Below are 18,629 nucleotides of genomic sequence, written 5' to 3'. Positions count from 1 at the left end.
CATTAATTATGATAATGAGAAGCATTTATACTTGCCTATATTTTGTTGATTTCCCATCCACCAGCTAAGACTAGCTAAAGAAGATAATTTTAGGAAAGATTCCACATTTTAAAATATACGATCCAGTCATATTATACCCCCAGCAGTCCACAGAAGGTTCACCCTTCGCCCAGTTCCTCAAAGCGCACAAATGGTGATCACCAGCACTGATTTCAACATATTCTGCTGCAGTTGACTGCACTCCCATCTGAACATACACGTTGTTTCCCCAGCAATACGGCTGCCCGGAGCCCTCCAATCAGCACACAAATCCATCGCCGCCAGTCAGCCCTGTGAACGCCTTTCTGAGAGGTGCTCCGTACACGATCGCCGCATCGCTTCCAAAGCGAGTCACAAAATGCGAACCATCGGCGTTCAATCCGCAGAGCGTCCGCCCGTTTTCTCCATAAGAAGCCGCCAGAGAATTCATAGAACCGACCGCCATACACATTGTTTCCCCAGCAATACGGCTGCCCAGAGCCCTCCAATCAGCACACAAATCCATCGCCGCCAGTCAGCCCTGTGAACGCCTTTCTGAGAGGTGCTCCGTACACGATCGACGCATCGCTTCCAAAGCGAGTCACAAAATGCGAACCATCGGCGTTCAATCCGCAGAGCGTCCGCCCGTTTTCTCCATAAGAAGCCGCCAGAGAATTCATAGAACCGACCGCCAAAACAGCCGTTAACTCAACAGTAAGGAAAACAAAGAACGTCGCTACATTTTCCATAATCTAAACCCATATAGGATTATGGCAGTTGGTTGAGATAAATGCGTGTTTTTTTAAAGATGCAGATCAAACACGTCCCATACAAAAAAAATTGGAAAGGACTACATTTATCACACGGTGAGAAAAGAATTTCATATTGGACTTTCACATTCTGAAAACACTCAACAACAAATGTAATAAAATATTCTAAAGGACTACACTTGTCAGGAATTGCATATTTTCATATTTTGAAATTAATCATTGAGATTACTGCAATCATCTTGTATCCTATATTAATGAATATGATCGTTGATTTTAAAATGATGTTTTGAGACAACTCCCCCTTTCGTGGAATCCTATAACATGTTTAATTTCAACTTTACTTGCCCGGGTGCCCCACAAACGAAAGTTCTTATCTAAGTTAACCATTACGTGGTTTCTGAGGAGAAGGATGCACATTATGTCATATCTGAGCAGGCGAGCGAGGAAAATTTCCTAAAGGTGTTGCATTGTATTCGAATATATCGTTTTCAATCTACAAAACGCGTCAACCAAAAAGTGCGTGTAACGTGGAAAGCGAATTGGCCGGCAAAAAGTTCAAGAAAATAAATATTTTTCCAATTTCTGTGGCTTTCCTTCCCCATTCTTCTAATTAAACATATAAGTTTGATGCGGTAGTATGTTTGGGCTTTTATTAGAATCTTAGGAGGAGAGCCAATTCCTGTTAGATGCCATAGAATCAACCAAATGGTCAAGTAGGTCCACCTCCAGCTCAGTCTTATCTTCATGATTAGTGCAACCTGATCACAAACTATATATGTCATGAATACTATAACCAACTTCATGACCACCATTTGTTATGCATTTGACTATAAATCTAATAGATTGATGCTCCTTTGTATCTCCTCCGGTGCATGTTTTTCATAGTTCGCAGAAGCTTCATGTTGAAGCATCGCTCAGGACTCAAATATTATATCGTTCTAATTCCAGAACAAGTGGCAAGGCAATGCGATAGAAGTTAAAAAGTACGCCCTCACTCGACCCTAAACTCTCAAGCTCGTGAAGCTATGCAGATGTTTCTTCCAAAACAACGTCAAACTCTCTATCGGAAAATTTAACCCTGTCAGAGACCTGTTTGACAGTGACTTTCAGACTGAAGTTTTCTTACCATTTGCTTTAGCAAATTATTGAATTTGTAAGTCTTCTTTATATTTGCTTTGTTTCAGTATTTTTACCACCAAGTCCAGTTGACCGAAAAAATATTATACATTTAAAATATATTAACTTTTATTTAATACAAATTTTTAAAATATAGTAGCTTTTATTTAATACAATTTTTTTTTAAATTATTGATAAATTTTAATCTTTTGTTTTGGAGAATATTAAATTTCAAAAAATTAAAACTTGAACATTATCAGATATAAAGGCTCCCATTGAAATTCATATGGTAATAGTAAATAGATAATAATAAAGATCTTCTATACCAATACATCTAGAGAGCTACACACTACAGTATATCACATTTGTAATAGTATGACGAAAGAGTGCATTTATAGAATGTCTATTAATGAGTTGAAAGGAAGTTTCCTGCTATATGGAGTACAAGTTAAGATCTGATCTTTCCTATAATATTTTTCCTTTTTGGGTTGTGCCCAATATCGCCCTTCTGTATCTGGGTTTCATTACATTCTCCTTCCTTTCAATTGGAACTCTGACATGGAAGGCTTCATGCCTTACCTTCCGGCCGCCATGACAAAGGTTTCTTTCCATGCTAAGAGATATCATGTGTTTTTGAGTTTTAGGGGAAAAGATGTGAGAAAGACTCTGGTTGACCATCTCTTCCAAGCTCTTTCCGCAGTCGGATTGAATGTATTTCTCGACACCCACAAATTAAATAAGGGGGGAACCATTGATTCTAGCCTGAAAAATGCAATTATGTGCAGCGCAATATGTATTCCTATATTTTCCAAAGGCTTTGCAAGCTCAGCATGGTGTCTTAGGGAAGTCTCCTTTATGTTGGAATCTTCTGGGCGATTATTCCTCTCTTTTATGAACTGGAACTGACCCATGTTAGGTATCCTCTAGGAGATTCCAGCCCTTACAAGGAATCATTTGAAAAGCACTACAACCATCCAAATCGATATTCAAGAGAAGAGATTGATGGGTGGAAGCATGCCCTTGAGCAGATCTGCTCTCGTTCAGGGTAGTCACTAGATATGACTACAAGGTTAGTAATTGATCTTTGTTTTTTTGTTTTTTCAAATTCAATTATTAGTTTAAAATTGAATTATTTTTTAAAAGTAAAGGATGAAATGTGTCAAAGTTCTTTTTTATAGTTAGATAAGAAGAAAAATAGACAGATATAAATAGAAATGGAAAATAAATAGTGAAAAGAGATATTGAGGGAGTTTAAATGGATAGAACTCTATGTAATTATATATAAAAAAGGGGAAGAGAGAGAATTTTTAGTCATGAAATTGTTTTAAAACTAACATTTTCAACTTGGTGTGAAATGGATACAGTCAAGAGATTTGGAAAGTCTATGCGATTTTTTTTTTTTTTTTGACATATATTAAAGACTCCAAAATTATTGTCAATTCACCACTTTATAAAAATTTGGTAAGACTAAATGGGAGCCTGCATGCTAATAGTTTTACTTCTGCAAGTTTCAGCTAGAAATGGCAAATAGTTTGTCTAAAATGCTAAGATTTAAAAACAAAAATATAAATTAGATACTACATACTGAAGGGCAAGACCTTTTTGATAAAAGACTCACAATTTACCGTTGTGGTGTAAGCTCTTGCCTATAATCTATTAAACTTTATTATTCAATATACAAATAAAATATAAATGAATATTTTTAATAGTTATACTACATTTATAATCCAATTACACTTTCTCCTTTCTTTATATTGGCAATCTCAAGTAAAACCTAATATGCCGAATCAGAAATGTTTTTTAAGGAGACGGAAAATAGGATAGCATTTATTTACTTTAAAAGCATAAACCCAAAAATCTCCTAAACAATAGTTATTTTTATTTTATACCGCACCATTCATGGATACTCTGGTGGCCTTAGTCATATATATATATATATATATTCACCTATCGAGTATTGAGAGGTTTAGAGCCATCCAATTTAGTGGAAATAATGTTGATCTCTACTTTGTAGTATAATATTTGTACCCACTGCCATATAAAATGCGGGTTGTACCGGGCATCTTCTAAGCGATGTAACGTTATTGATGCCTCTAAGCTGCTCCTATGCAGGAGGGTTACCAGCTGCATCTACGGATGAGATACACATGTACATATGGTAAATTTGAGTCAAATAGACATACAATGAATAATATGGACATTTCACTGATGCAGCATATGAACAATTTAGCCCTGTTGGTTCTTATTTAATTCTAAGTCTGTGAATTCCAAAATAAATATTATGAATTGTCACGTGTCTGAGAATGTAAATCTATCAATTTAAAATTGAGGAGTTTCAACAGTTGAATGCCTCCACAAAGCCGGCCTATTTTAAGAAGGAAAAGAAATACCAGATTCGTTTATCACATAATTAATGCCCCATATCTAATATAGTGAGCACTCTTAAGAACGTCAAAAGAAAAAGCCAAACATCTGAACTCAATCGTTCAAAATAACCAAATTTGAGCATCTAGAGGTTTCCTGTGGGCGTCTCATTTCTGACTATAAGTATGGGACAAGTTGAATTGTTTTGGTCGTAATAAAAGTAGCAAGGAATCTAGTCTATTTTGTAAAGCTGAAATAGCTAATATCTTGCAATTGAAGAGCATGTGCAAATTTTCATTTTCATTGAGAAATAGAAAACAAGTTATTTATTACAAGTTTTTAATTATTGCAAAAGAGTTCTAGATTAACCTTCATATGATATATGTAAAAGAAGTTTAGATTGTAGAATATATATTTTTAAATGTTGATAATATAAGAATGATGTGTTGAGTGACCTTCATGTTATGTAAAAGATCATAGCCTTTGAATAGGTTAAGATCATCACTTTGTTTATAGTATTCATGAAAGTTACACAGAACAGTAGATCTATAATTCGCGATCAAATATTGATACAGATTTAAATATATATGAAATATGAATTTTTTTTTAATTTGATTTTTAAAAATCTTACCTCTCTAGTTTTCTGTTCCTTTTTATTTCATTTTTCCTGTGCTCTTTCTTTCACTTTTCTAGCGTAAAGACTCCATCATATCACTAAGCTTTATTTCCTTGCATGGTAGTTCGCAAGCATTAGCTTTCGCTTGAAATACTTGGAAAACCTGAAGCAATAATGATTAGAAAAATGGAGTTAAAAGGAAGATTAGAGAGGATAATCTTTTAAATTAAATATGGAAGAAAGCTGGAGTAGATGAAAAAAAGAATTCTTACCATAGGTTTTCCTTCATACGCATGAGATAAGATGCTAGAAAATAAAGATCATCGGAGATAGTTGTGTGGCTTAACTCATATCCATCCATTCTACACTATTAAAACAAAATTATAAAACATTTAAAATTTGCCCTCTTGAAAAATAACAGGAGATACTTCATTGGCTGGACAAAAACTAGCACAAAGTTTCAAAGCAATATGCACCAAGTTTTTAGTATGAGCAAATTTCCATAAATACATAGATTTGCCATGATTATTATGAAGATTATATATTGTTTGGGTGATTAGGATGGGCACAAATTAGATATACTTCATAATTTCAATTGCATTGTCATTTGAAATGATAGAAAATAGATTCGATTATTTCGTCGTTGTACAGGTGTCACTAACTTCGCAGTATACAGATTCGAAGGTCAGCTAGTGAAGAAAGTGGTGAATGACATAATAAAGACACTTGACAGGGTGCCGTTACAAGTTGCCAAACATCCGGTGGGATTTGAAACTGTACGAAAAGGTCTAATTCAGAAATTGCATCTCATTTCATCCCAATATGGAATATTGGGTATAGGTGGTATTGGGAAGACCACAGCTGCGAAGGCCGTGTATAATAAAATTTATAGTGAATTTGATGCTGCTTCCTTCCTGTTTAATGTCCGCGACGCTAGCCTTCCAAAATTGCAGGGTCAAATTCTCAAAGATTTGGTCAACTATGAAGAAGATCTGTGTGGAAAAGGGCAAATATTTGTTGACAGATCGTTTGCAAGGAATCCACGCCCTTGTCGTCTTGGACGATGTCGATAATCGTGTGCAATTGGATGCCTTGGCTAGGGATTGGCTGGCCCCTGGAAGTCGTTTAATCATTAGACACATTCTCAATGCCACTCATATCTCATCCGATTGCATTCACGAGATGTGCGGATTTGAGGAAAGCGTAGGGCTCCAGTTGTTTTGTTGGCACGCCTTCCTCAGACCATCCCCCATTCCCCGTTTTAAACAACTCTCGAGAAGAATAGTGGAGGCTTGCAAGGGGCACCCTCTTTCTCTCGAGATCATTGGAGCTTTTTTGTACGATAAGCAGGATGACACTCACATTGATTGCTGGAATGAAACCCTTGAAAACGTTGCAGGCAATAGAGACATTTTTGAAACACTCAAGATCAGTTATAGTGGTCTTAGTAGTGAGGAAAAAGAAATGTTTCTGGACATTGCTTGCTATTTTATTGGAGAATGCACAACTTCTCCCATAGTTTTCTGGAAATCCATGTACAAGAATGTGTAACGGGAGACTGTCCACTTCCAGTCAAGCAGCTCATTCAACAATGCAAGTAGCACTATCAATATCTCTCGCCTTCCTCTCCATCAAGGTGATTCACGGTGCCTTAAAATGTTGTGTACACCTAGTCCTCGCTATCTTCATTTGGAGCAAGTGCTCATAGAAGATATCTTAGACATTCTTCCTCTAACTTTGAGATGGGTCAAGGTGAATTCTTAGACAATCTCAGTTGGTCTAGTGGTGGGGAACTTGTACTCTTGAAAGAGAGATCACAAGTTCAAATCCCACTGGGGGGTAGGGTATGTATGCCTCATTTGTAGTGCCAAGCGCCTCTCGAAAAAGAGTATGAGGTAGTCCCATATCACTGTCACCATACGTAAACCCAAAAACTATGGCATAGTGTCGTGGACTATAAAACCACCTTGCCCTTCCTTTTTGCAAGCATGGGTTGTAGCTCGAATTCGTTGGAGGAGTTACTTTTAGCAATAAAGGAGAAAACATCTATTTTAGGCATGAGATCGCAATTGAGGATCATCGACTGGACTGACTGCAGGTCCCTGCGAAACCTCCCGGACAGTGTTAGTTATTTGTCACTTTCGCAGTCCTTGAATTTTTCAAGATGTCAGAATTTGAATTGTCTTCCTAACATCATTTCTGACCTCTCACAACTGCAATACATGAATTTGAGTTACTGTGAAAAATTGTGTTGCCTTCCTAATAGTATTGGGAACCTCTCTGGGCTTGAGTACTTGAACTTAACCTGTTGTAAGATCTTAGTTCAACTTCCCGACAGTATTGGCAATCTATCACAGCTAAAACATTTAAGCCTAAGCTGGTGCGAAAAATTGCAGAGCCTTCCAGAAAGCATTAGCAACTTGTCAAATCTGGATAAGTTGGACGTTATGAGTTGTTATTCTGCATGGAAATCAACTCCATATGCCATTTTGATCAAGACAACAATATGCCTCTTGGGATTGCCTCCTCAACCGGAGAACTGGCAGAAGAATTTAATTATAACCCCAGGATATAAATAAATACTATATATTTATTTCGATATTGAATACTAGCAATCAGCTCATTACAGCTTGTCTTATGTTTTGATCGAATGATATTTATGCTTTCCCTTATTTGCATAAAAGCATGTGTAATGTGTAATGTACTAGCAGCGTCACACAAAGAGTAGATCAAAACGGTATACCTCAACCTCCTGATCATATCTTAAATGCTTTAAATTCTTGGTCATTTTTTGTATGCAATCTTAAATAAATTTTACACTTCAAAGCTATTAAAAAATATACTTACTATCACAAGCTAAAGGGGATGTTTTCCTTCAATCCAGAAAAATTAGTGTCCAAGCTAACAAAAGTCAGATGGTCGCGGGGTAAAAGTTCAAAACTCAAATTCAAATTGTCCGGCAAACCCAGTAAAGGTAAAAAGCATATCAATCGCCTTGCACGTAAGTTCAGACTCGTCTTATTTTTTCTTCACGATTTTGTTCCATTAAAATCTCTTGGGTGCAATCTCATTTTTAAAATTCAATTGAGAATATATTAGAAGATTACTGAAAAGTTTTTTTTGCCATATATATTAAAATGGTTGGAAGCAATTGTATAATGGTAATGCTTTAAAATAAGGTTGTATTGTTTCAGCGTCATATTTATAGTATTATATCTATACCAATATGAATATGAGAACTTATATTTAATTTAAATTTTTAGGCTAATTTTTATTTTTATATTGTTGAAGACATGATTTTTAGGCTATAACTGTTAAAAAGTTAAATTTGACTTCTTTTTACAAAAAATAATTTATTTCTTAATATGTGATGTCTAAACTGCTAAATTCTTCTATGAATATTAAATATTAAAATATAACATGATTTTATTTTTCTAAATCTTAGAAAAGTTAGATTCTTGTGACAAAACCAAACCCATTGATCATGCGTGGAGTGTCCCAATATTCTCAGCAGAGAAATCTAGTTTTTCCATATAGACAAGGAGTGCCCCTATTTTCCCATGATATAAAGAGCAAACCCATGGATATGATCAACAACAAAAATGGGATGAGTAAGCCACGTTTTTTGAAATGAATCAAGACTGGAATTCAATCTGGTAGGAAAACAATCTAAAAGTAACAATGAGAGTTATATTTGTAATCTCAAATGCAAAATGACCCTCTATTTTTATGTGCTACCAAAAATTATATTGGAATTTATTTTGTGAGTTGTCAAATTTTATAATAAATACCTTTCTCTGGTGCCTTTTCAAATTCTTTATTCAACAATGGCATGGTTTTAGAAATCAATGACTTAAAGTTTTTTTTTTTTTTTTTTTCAGTCTTCTATAACTTAGAACCCGTTTTTTTGACTGCATGAATTATCAATCTATCATTTGTCTATTATTGGAATTTGTTAGATGTTGGATTTGTTAATCTAGAGTTTGATTTTGGAAATATAATTGGATCCATTTGGTTCACTTGAAATTTGATGGGAAGATGTTTTCCTTGTTTGATTATACAAAATCAGAATTGGAATAAGATTAACTTTATAATTTATTTTGAAATCTCATTGAAATCGAATCTTCCAGAGATTGCATGAAAATCACGTTTTGCATATTATGTAAACTAGTTAACAAATTTAGGGGTGCTTCTTTAAATTCTTTATTAAGAAAGTGCTTTAATATTAAGGCATGGTTTTGGAAAACACTAGCTTGGATTTTTTTTTTTTTTTTCTTCTATATCTATTTGATTACAGGAATTAGCAAATGCAGCATTTGTGTAATACTAAAATTTGTTCGTTATTGAATTTGTTAATCTAGAGTTTGATTTTGGGAATATGATTGAATCCATTTGGTTCACTTGAAATTCAATGGGAACATATTTTAAAGTGTTTGGTTGTACAAAACTAGAATCAGAATAAGATTAATTTTATAATTTATTTTGAAATATTTATTTTTTTAATTTATTAATTTTTTTATTATTTTTTTTAATAAAACATAAATTATTTCTTCAAGTTTTCTCTAACTATGTTTACCCAATTTTTTTACTACAAAATATCAATATTCATTTTTTTGTATTATGCATCCAGTTGATAATTTGGTAAAACAAAATTCCTATCAACTCATTGTTGCAGGCAAAAAAAATCTGCAACAACTAGTTTTTATGAACATTTTGAGAAAGGAGTTGGATGGAAGGGTTCTAAGATTCTGAATTTCCAACACAGTGAGGAAGAAGAGATGTTTTTGATTGAATCTCAAGATCCTAAATTTGATTATTCAAAAATGCGTTCCATTAGTAAAATAGTATTATCCCATGCTCCATATAAGTCCTCCTCCAAGAAGAGATGTCAGAAATATAAGACAGCTAAATTGAAGGAAGAAATTGACATTGGTAGTCAATCCATCTTGGATGGAAAATCATTAGTTTCTAAAAGGTTGAGGAGACTATATCGCTTTCCTTGAGCCCAATGAAAATTCTGACATGGAATGTCAAAGGTTTAAATGCATCTAATTAGAGGTACAAGATCAAGTATCAATTGTATGCACTTAAGGTATATATTATAATGTAACAAGAAACCAAAAATTCTCTACAAAACTTTGAAGACACTATTCAAAAATGTTATAAATAGAATGCAGTTCATACACTTATTGCAGGAGCCCTATGTGGTCTTATTACTCTCTAGAACCTAGAATTAATGGTTATTCATGCTGAAAAATAGGATCCAATTGGCAGGATCTAATGGTTGTCAATTATAATCTAAACTTCCTAGTACTTAATTTATATGGACCAACTTAGACCTATAATAAAACGAAGCTATGGATTTCTCTACTTAAATATGAATCAATAAAATAAAATATTAAGTCTTCAATACTTATAAAAATTTTGTTTTTTTTCTAGATGTTTTCTTCCATACTAGTATAGCATTGTTCTCATATTGTTTTCCTCAACATGATAGCAAAGAAAAATTTGATACTTGGAAAGTGAAAGAACAATGAACTCTTACTGGGTTGGAGGGGGATGGAAACACTCAATAAATTATGTATCAAATAAGCCTTCCACTTCCTAAATAGAAAATACAGGTGAAAGAGGGGTATTCCAAACATAACTCTTAATATAATCAAGGTTAGACTAGCAAAACTCAAATAGGATGAAGAGATGTCAATATTAAACTCATATTATGTAATCAGGAAGTGTGCATGCAAATCAACTTTCATGCAATGTTCATTTACTTTAAGATGTGCAATATAAGTGTAAATTGAACCAATTAATTAAATGAAATATATCTAGGAGCATTATACGTGCAATCATACCAATTAAAGCATATAAGTAGGTCTATGCTAAGAGATTCAAAAAAGGGGGAAATCTAACTTTGAAATATGAAAAAGAAAGTGCCTTTCTACTCTAAAAGTTGTGGATTTGGAATTGTGATTCAAAATTCGACTATGGGTTTGTGTTCAATGCAAAGAAAACCCAAAAACCTTGAAAATCTAAAAATTCTTGATCAACTTGGGTGACAACTACCAATTTATGAGATGACAAACATGTTCAAGAAGTTTAACCTAGATCTTTCCAAATCTTTATTATATAATTAAGTTTCTTCAAATCAATAATAAAAATCACTCCAACACATATTTTGTACCATAATATTCTATAATAATTCAAAGAACAAACTAAAATATTACTGAACTGCTTACTTAAAGTATACATTTGAATCAATCTTAAAAAATATTTCATATTAATAAGTTAATGTTAATTACTATTATTCTTATTTAACGTGTTCTAGATTAATTAAATATTAGAAAATTTTGAAAAAAATAAAAATACAGCTAATCATAAATTACCTAACAATTGTTCTTCGCACTACATAGAGTTTTTACATAAATCTGACGAGCAAATTCGCAAACGGATTTTCTAAGGTGTACGCCCCCTGAAACTACTTGGACATTTCTTCTCGAACAAGGTCAAGCTTCTCTCTCAGAAAATTTAGTCTTCACATAGATTTGTGTGCCATCGACTTTCAAAATAGATATACAAAAAATTATAAAATGTGTTTGACATTGACTTTCAAAATAGATTTAACATAACATTGCAAAATAGATTAAAAAATAGACATGCATGGAGGTACCCACTACAATATAACAATTGTATGGGGAAAGAGTGGGGAAAGAGCATATAGGATGGCTATCAAGAAGTTGGAATAAATTCCAATGATATATGTAGTAGAGGTTAAGATCTGATGTGTGGATTTAGGTTTTGTCTCATTACATTCTTCTTCTTCCTTTGAATTCAAACTCTAACATGGAGGGAGTCAAACTCTACATTCCTACAGCCATAAAAGTTTCTTTCAATTGTACCATGAAATATCATGTGTTTTTTACTTTTAGGGGAAAAGATGTGAGAAAACTCTGGTTGATCATCTCTTTCAAGCTCTCTTTGCAGGCTGATTGAATGTGTTTCTTAACATCCACAAGTTAGAGAAGGCGCAAATCATTGATTTAAGCCTGGAAAATGCAATTAAGTGCGGTGCAATATATGTTCCTATATTTTCCAAAGGCTATGTGATCTTAGCATGGTGTCTTAGGGAGTCTGTCTCAATGTTGAAATCTTCTGCTCTTATGAGCGAGCTTTCCAATTTATAGGAAGGAAATGAATGAAATTTTGATTGAAATCTCCTTGTTATAATCTTCATGCGGTGCATTTCTATAAGAAAATTTAATTCTAATTAGTACTTTGGGTTATTGCCTCTCTTTGTTGCCCATATTCGTTGAACAAGAGAAGTCTTCTATGTGTTGGCAGTAGCCAACAACAAGGGTCTCTCTTTGATGTAGGAGAATTTGGGGACATTGGACAATTTTACATCTTGTTTAAGTATTATTATTTTTTATTTTTTTAATAATAGTTAAGTAGTTGAAAATGAATGCAGACATATATAAATTTTTATGTATTGGGCTGGGAAAAGTGTTCAAGAGAACACAGAAGTCTGAAAATACATCTGAGCTATAATTTTCAACAAGGTACACCTGAACTATCATTCATAATGGTTAAATCAAAAAAATTGATTTTTTGAGGTGTGGAGAAATATACCTTTAGTTTTGCAAGTCTGAAGAACAATTGGCAGATATTTTCTCTATGGTGTTATGAAAAAGTAAATTTGAGTGTCTGCGATAATGAAGTTTTAATAAAAAGAAAATGGAGCAAAGAACAACAGAACAAAGATAGGGCAGAAAAGAGGAATTAAATACAACACATATGGACACTGAAAATTTAGAACTTTACTGCCACAGCACACTACAACTTTTTGTTATATACATGAGCCAAAGCAACTGGAAATTTATAACCATTTATGCAGACCTCTAGAAAGCTCCCAATAAGCTACGTTGAAGATGGGATAAGATGGGGAACAATCTGGATGTTTAAGGTAACTATTTTGGAAAATTGAGTAGATACACTTTTTAGAAGCTCTGTTGGAAAAGTTGAAAGGTGGTCTACTAGTTATGTGTTTTTTATATTGATGGAGATGTGTTGTTCATCAAAAGGAAGAGAGATTTCTAAGAGGTGAAAAAAATATAAAAAGAAGTCGTAGACTAGAAGTTATTTATTGGAAGTTGAGTTCTTCTCTTCTAGATAAAATAAATAGTAAGGAATCTCGAAGAATAGCTTGTAACTTACAATTTGTAAAACTAAAATAGATAATCTTTTGCAATTGAAATAGAATAGCATGTGTGAATTATCATTCTCATTAAGAAATAGAAGGCAAATTATTTCCTATAAATTTATTAATTTGAATATATTATATTAGTTTGAATAATCCTCTTATGATATGAAACAACATGAACTTTAAGTATTTTAAGAAAGTTCTTTTGATCACTTTGATTTTCTCTTTATAAAAATAAAATAGTAACAATAGTTCTATGATTTGATATATATTCAATTAAATATTAATAAAGAAGAGAAGTTGATTAATGGATTCTCTTGGTACTCCTCTACCCTCAATCAGATTGAATGGAAAGAATTACTATGATTGGGTTTCACAAATTGAAATGTCTCTAACTCTACAAAACTGTTATGATATTGCAAATGGTAGTGAGCAGAGACTAGTAGATTCTAGAAAAGAACATGATGATTGGAATAGGAGAGACAAGAAGGCATCTGCTTTGATAAAGTTAACACTTTCAGAAGAAGTTTTTCCAGAAGTTTGAAATGAAAGAAGAGGAGTGCCAAGTATGGAAGATCTTGGAAAGTTTGTATCAAAATTCAAGTGATGTATGGATTATATCTCTCATCACAAAGTTGTATAATCTAAAATTAAAAGGCTCACAGGAAGTAGTGACTCATTTAAGTAAATTAAAGGAGAAGAAAAATGAATTGGTTTCTCTTGGAAAGAGCATAGATGATAAGGATTTTGTGCAAATAATTTTACAAAGTCTTCTAGGCTCTTATCAATCTTTTATAAGGGGACTTAATACTGTTGATAAATTAAAAGGCATTAAATCTGATGGGTTGTGTGCTAAGTTAATTCAAGAAGAAAAATGTCAAATAAAAGAAAGAGAATCCTCTATTGTTGATTGTGAATCTCAAGCATTCGTAATGAAAGAAAAACAATATCATCAAAGGACACAAGATAATAGATCTAATTGAAAGATTTGGAAGTATGGAGATAATAATAATTCATATAGGAGTCCAAATAGAAGTAAGTGGAAATGTCATCACTGTGGTAAGAAATGACACAAAGCTAATGAATGTTACAAAAGGATTAATGATTCAGAAAAGAATAAGTCTACAAAATCATTTGATTCTAAGAGGAATACCTTCTATGTAGCACTTAAAGCAAATAGTTCTTTTAAGGATGAATGGATAATTGATTTTGGTTGCACACAACATATGTCACATAATAAGGAGCAGTTTGAGTTATTCAGTGAAAGCAATGGTGAGAATATATATCTAGGAGATAATAGTCCTCTAGAAGTTCAAGGAAGTGGAAATGTGCAAGTAAATAATGGAATGTTAAAAAATGTGAAGCTTGTCCCTCAACTATCAACAAATCTTCTCTATGTCTTTCAAATTGCAAATCAAGGATACAAAGTAGAATCTTACAATGATAAATGCTTAGTCAATTATGTGAATAAAAATTATGAAGTGACTGCAATTGGTAGAGTGGAAAATGGGCTTTATAAATTTCAAGAATTTATTGGAAATAAAGATTTATGTGCTATTGCAAAGTATGATGATGTGAGCAGGTTGTGGCATGAGCGTATAGGGCATGTAAACTATCAAAGTCTCAAAATTATAGAGAAGTTGAAGATGGTGCATGGTCTACCAAGAATCTCTCCAACAAAAGCAGTATGTGAAGGGTGTGCAATGGGCAAGCAACATGTAAAAAGTTTCCCACCAGGAAAATCATGGAGAACCAAAATGCCTTTACACCTAGTCCACAGGGATGTAATGGGTCCTTTCAAAACATCCTCACTTGGAGGTGCAAGGTATGTTATCACATTCATAGATGACTATTCAAGAAGAATTTGGGTATACTTCCTACAAAAGAAGGAGGAAGTGTTTCATAAATTTAAGGAGTTTAAGGTTCTAACTGAAAAGCAAAGTGGGAAATTTCTAAGAATTATAAGAACAAATAGAGGTAAATCTTTGGGCTGAAGCAATTCATACAGCAGTTTATATTCTAAATAGAACTCCTACAAAGGTTGTCATGAACATAACCCCTGAAGAGGCTTGGAGTGGAAGAAAGCCTACTGTGTCTCATTTTTGTATTAGAAATTTTTAGTTTCCCCTATCACTATCACTATGGAAAAATTCATTCCTCTTGTTAAGTGGTTTTAGCTTACCACAAACTCTTCAAAAAATGCTTTAGGATCTTTCACCCAAACAAGTGGTTTTGGTTTACCACAAACCCTTCAAGACTTTTAGGTTTTTCACCTAACCAAATGGTTTTGGATTACCGCAAACCCTTCAAGACTTTTAGATTTTTCACCTAAATAAGTGGTTTTGGCTTACCACAAAGCTTTCAATAGATTCACCTAAACAAGTGGTTTTGGATTACCACAAACCCTTCAAACTTCACAAAACCATTGATCCAATGATGGAGAAACCAACTCCAAACTTTTCTCATGCACACTAGTATTGAGTCCATATAAAAAATAATCCATCTACCGAGTCACATGGGTACCTAGCCGTTGTGCTCAATAGTTCTCTAGAAATATTTTTCAGATACATGGTTCATCAATATCTAAAACTTTTGAGGTGTCGGGCACAACCGATAATGCACCTCTTACAATAGATTAGGTACAATACTCACTTGAGGGATATTTGATTCAACAATCTTCCATTACATGACCAAAACTTGACAACATAACCTTCACATTTAAATTGACATATCCACTTACTACCAATCCATACACTTACATCCTACATCATCTTCATTATGTGATAAAAAAAAAACTTTAACATACCATCTCCCAACTATTTTCTATACCTAGACACTCAACTCCAATAAAAACGATAGATCTAATAGCCAACATAAAGCCCAAACTACTCAATATTTTTTTTAAGAACTACACAAACAACAGTGTCTTGCTTCCTATGATATTCAACACTTTTTTGATTTTTCTTCAGCTTGGCATTAAAAGACATTTTCTCATATGATTCTGATAAACACTTTATTGGATTCTTCTAGCTTTTTCCAAAACATTCGTAGATTTATTTGATGTTGCTCAATCATAAATAACATGCAGCAAAAAAACTAAAACTTCACACAAACAATTTTTACCATAAGCTATGAATCATAGTGTAGTGCTTGCCCCTAGTTCGCGTTTCTGTTATTTTTGTCGAACTCTTTTAGGCTAATTTTATGTTTAATGATTAGCAGTATTGTTTGGTGATTATTAGATATTGTCATAGATTCAGTTGATTTTTACTCTATGTTTCATATATGCATGATGATTATACAATGTTTTCAGATATTGATGGTTTATTATCACATGTGCTTTCTTATGGATACTTACCCCATACTACATGTGTATGGTATGCGTGTTTTTTTTCTTTATGTATGGTGTTTCTGATGTGGTTAAGGAAGGGAGTCGTAGTCACCTGCTAGTCGGGATCTACACGATGCACCACTTCCTGCCATTGTTTGTTTAGCTTAGAATATTATGTCTGTACATGCGTGGATTTTATGCAAATTGCAGGTACCGGGTATCGACTTCCCTGAATTGCCAAGATGAGCGTACCCTATCGCATTATCTCAATGGTAAGAGAGGGGAGATAAACTCTTAAGTCCAATTCATAAACCCTTTAGCCAATTGTCCTAATTGATAATTAGGACAAGTATCTGAGTTAAGTACCCTCTGAATGCATCAATTGATGTTATTTTGTGATTATAACCCTTTTTCTTTGATTTAGTATGTATTTTTCTATGACGGGTTTTCGTATGTTGCCTTATGAGTTCTTGATGTATTTCCTATTAATTAAGTGTAATTAAATAAAAAGATATGAATTTGGAGATAAAAAGTTTTAAGTATAATTTTAGAATGTGATAATATTTATTTAATTTAGTAATAATATATATTTAGAGTTCATTTTTAAATAAATGCTAAATATTATTATTAATTGAATTAATAAATATTTTATCAATTAAAATTTCTTAAATAAATTAAAAGTGGAAAAGATATTAAATTATTAAAGGTTTCTAGATCGCATGATCTAAGTATGAGTTTAAATATAAAAGAAATTAATTAAAAAGATTAATTAATGATATAATTTAATAGAAGATTATTATGATATTTTAATATTTGATTATATTTAATTAATTGAGAAATTAATTAAATAAAAAGAATTAAATTTGGAGATAAAAGTTTAAGGATAATTTAGAACATTATAATATTTATTCAATTTAATATTAATATATTTATAGTTCATTTTTAAATAAATGCTAAATATTATTGTTATTTAAGTTAAATAAATATTTTATCAATTAAGTTTCTAAAATAAATTAAAAAGTGAAAATATATTAATTATTAAAAGTTGTAAGATTGCATGATGCGAGCATGTGTTGAAAATAAAGAAATAAATTAAAAGATAAAATAAGAGGAAATAATAATGTTATTTTAATTTCTTAAAGTGCGCATGGGATTAAAAGTAATAAAGATTAAAAATAGAAGTCAAGTGGAAAAATTAAATAAAGTTATTTAATGATTCATTTAATATGCATTAAAAAGATAAAGCAAAGATTAATAAAAGATAATTTTGAGTTAACTTAGTTAAGCAAAGAGTCATCTCCGATGAACGCACAATTAGTGCCCCGATTTGAGGAGAAGACTCCTTATCACAACTTTGGGGGTTCATTTTTGGGTGACAAGAATTTGGACAAGGAATTGGGGGGAGACAAAAATTTTGGGAGACACTTTTGGAAGAAAAATTTCAGAAGGAGAATTCTAGGAAAGATATTTCGGGGATTTCATATTAGCATCAGGACCAGGTAGGGTCTTGTGCCTTGATTTGTTGATTAAATACACAATTACTCTTCCCTGTCATCTTCATGTTTGTGGATTGTAAATCCAACTTCTCTATGATGAAAGATTAAACTTTTCAAAACAGTGAATTATTAATTGCTTGTCGATAATTTCTGTATACATGAAGAATATTAGAGTTATCAGAAAACCCCGTTTTCTAGAATAAAGATAATTAGAATTTAACTTGGGAAGGAATTTGAAATTTAAAATTGAAAAGTATAGATTGAAAACTCGTGTGGTTAAAAATATTTTTTTTTCTTCTTCAGAATAAAGATGACATCAATATTTTTAAAATAAAAAAAAATTAAAAAATAAATAAATTAATTAAAAATTAAAAATAAATAAATTTTATATATATATATATATATATATATATATATATATATATATATATATATATATATATATATATATATATATATATATATATATATATATATATAATTTAAATATTTATAAATTGTATGAAATAAATAAAATTAGATTTAAAAGAAATTACATGTTGTAAAAGTTTTGTTTTTATAATATACCCCTTTTTTAAAAAATAAATAAATAAATAAATAAATAATAACAAATAAGGGAGGGGCGGCCTAACCACCCCCTTCCCTTTGTTTTCATTGACCGACGGCTATAAAAGCCGGCGGCTACTGTGCAGCCATACCTGCGACTATGGTCGCAGTACAA

At 32.2% G+C, this 18,629-nt stretch overlaps 1 protein-coding gene across 1 annotated transcript; it reads left to right on the top strand.

The window, feature by feature from the left end:
• Window positions 1–2,462: 2,462 nt before the first annotated feature.
• Window positions 2,463–6,435, top strand: LOC149563488 (disease resistance protein Roq1-like). The gene is made up of 3 exons (XM_089828206.1): window positions 2,463–2,697; window positions 5,536–5,838; window positions 5,909–6,435. The coding sequence occupies exons 1-3, from the start codon at window positions 2,463–2,465 to the stop codon at window positions 6,433–6,435; spliced, it is 1,065 nt and encodes a 354-aa protein (XP_089684332.1).
• Window positions 6,436–18,629: the final 12,194 nt, after the last annotated feature.

The sequence above is a fragment of the Cupressus sempervirens genome, chromosome 4 (genome assembly GCF_028749045.1).
Source record: "Cupressus sempervirens isolate cs-2001-9-10 chromosome 4, ASM2874904v1, whole genome shotgun sequence".
NCBI lineage: Eukaryota > Viridiplantae > Streptophyta > Pinopsida > Cupressales > Cupressaceae > Cupressus > Cupressus sempervirens.
The sequence above is the reverse complement of the archived record's forward strand: the minus strand, read 5'-3'. Positions and strand labels throughout refer to the sequence as shown.

Excerpts from the sequence above, each read along its gene's own strand:
- LOC149563488 (XM_089828206.1), top strand. The coding sequence starts at position 2,463 with ATGGAAGGCTTCATGCCTTACCTTCCGGCCGCCATGACAAAGGTTTCT. Across the intron at positions 2,698-5,535 it reads AATTATGTGCAGCGCAATAT|GTGTCACTAACTTCGCAGTA; the intron begins GTATTCCTATAT and ends GTCGTTGTACAG. Across the intron at positions 5,839-5,908 it reads TAGCCTTCCAAAATTGCAGG|ATCGTTTGCAAGGAATCCAC; the intron begins GTCAAATTCTCA and ends ATTTGTTGACAG.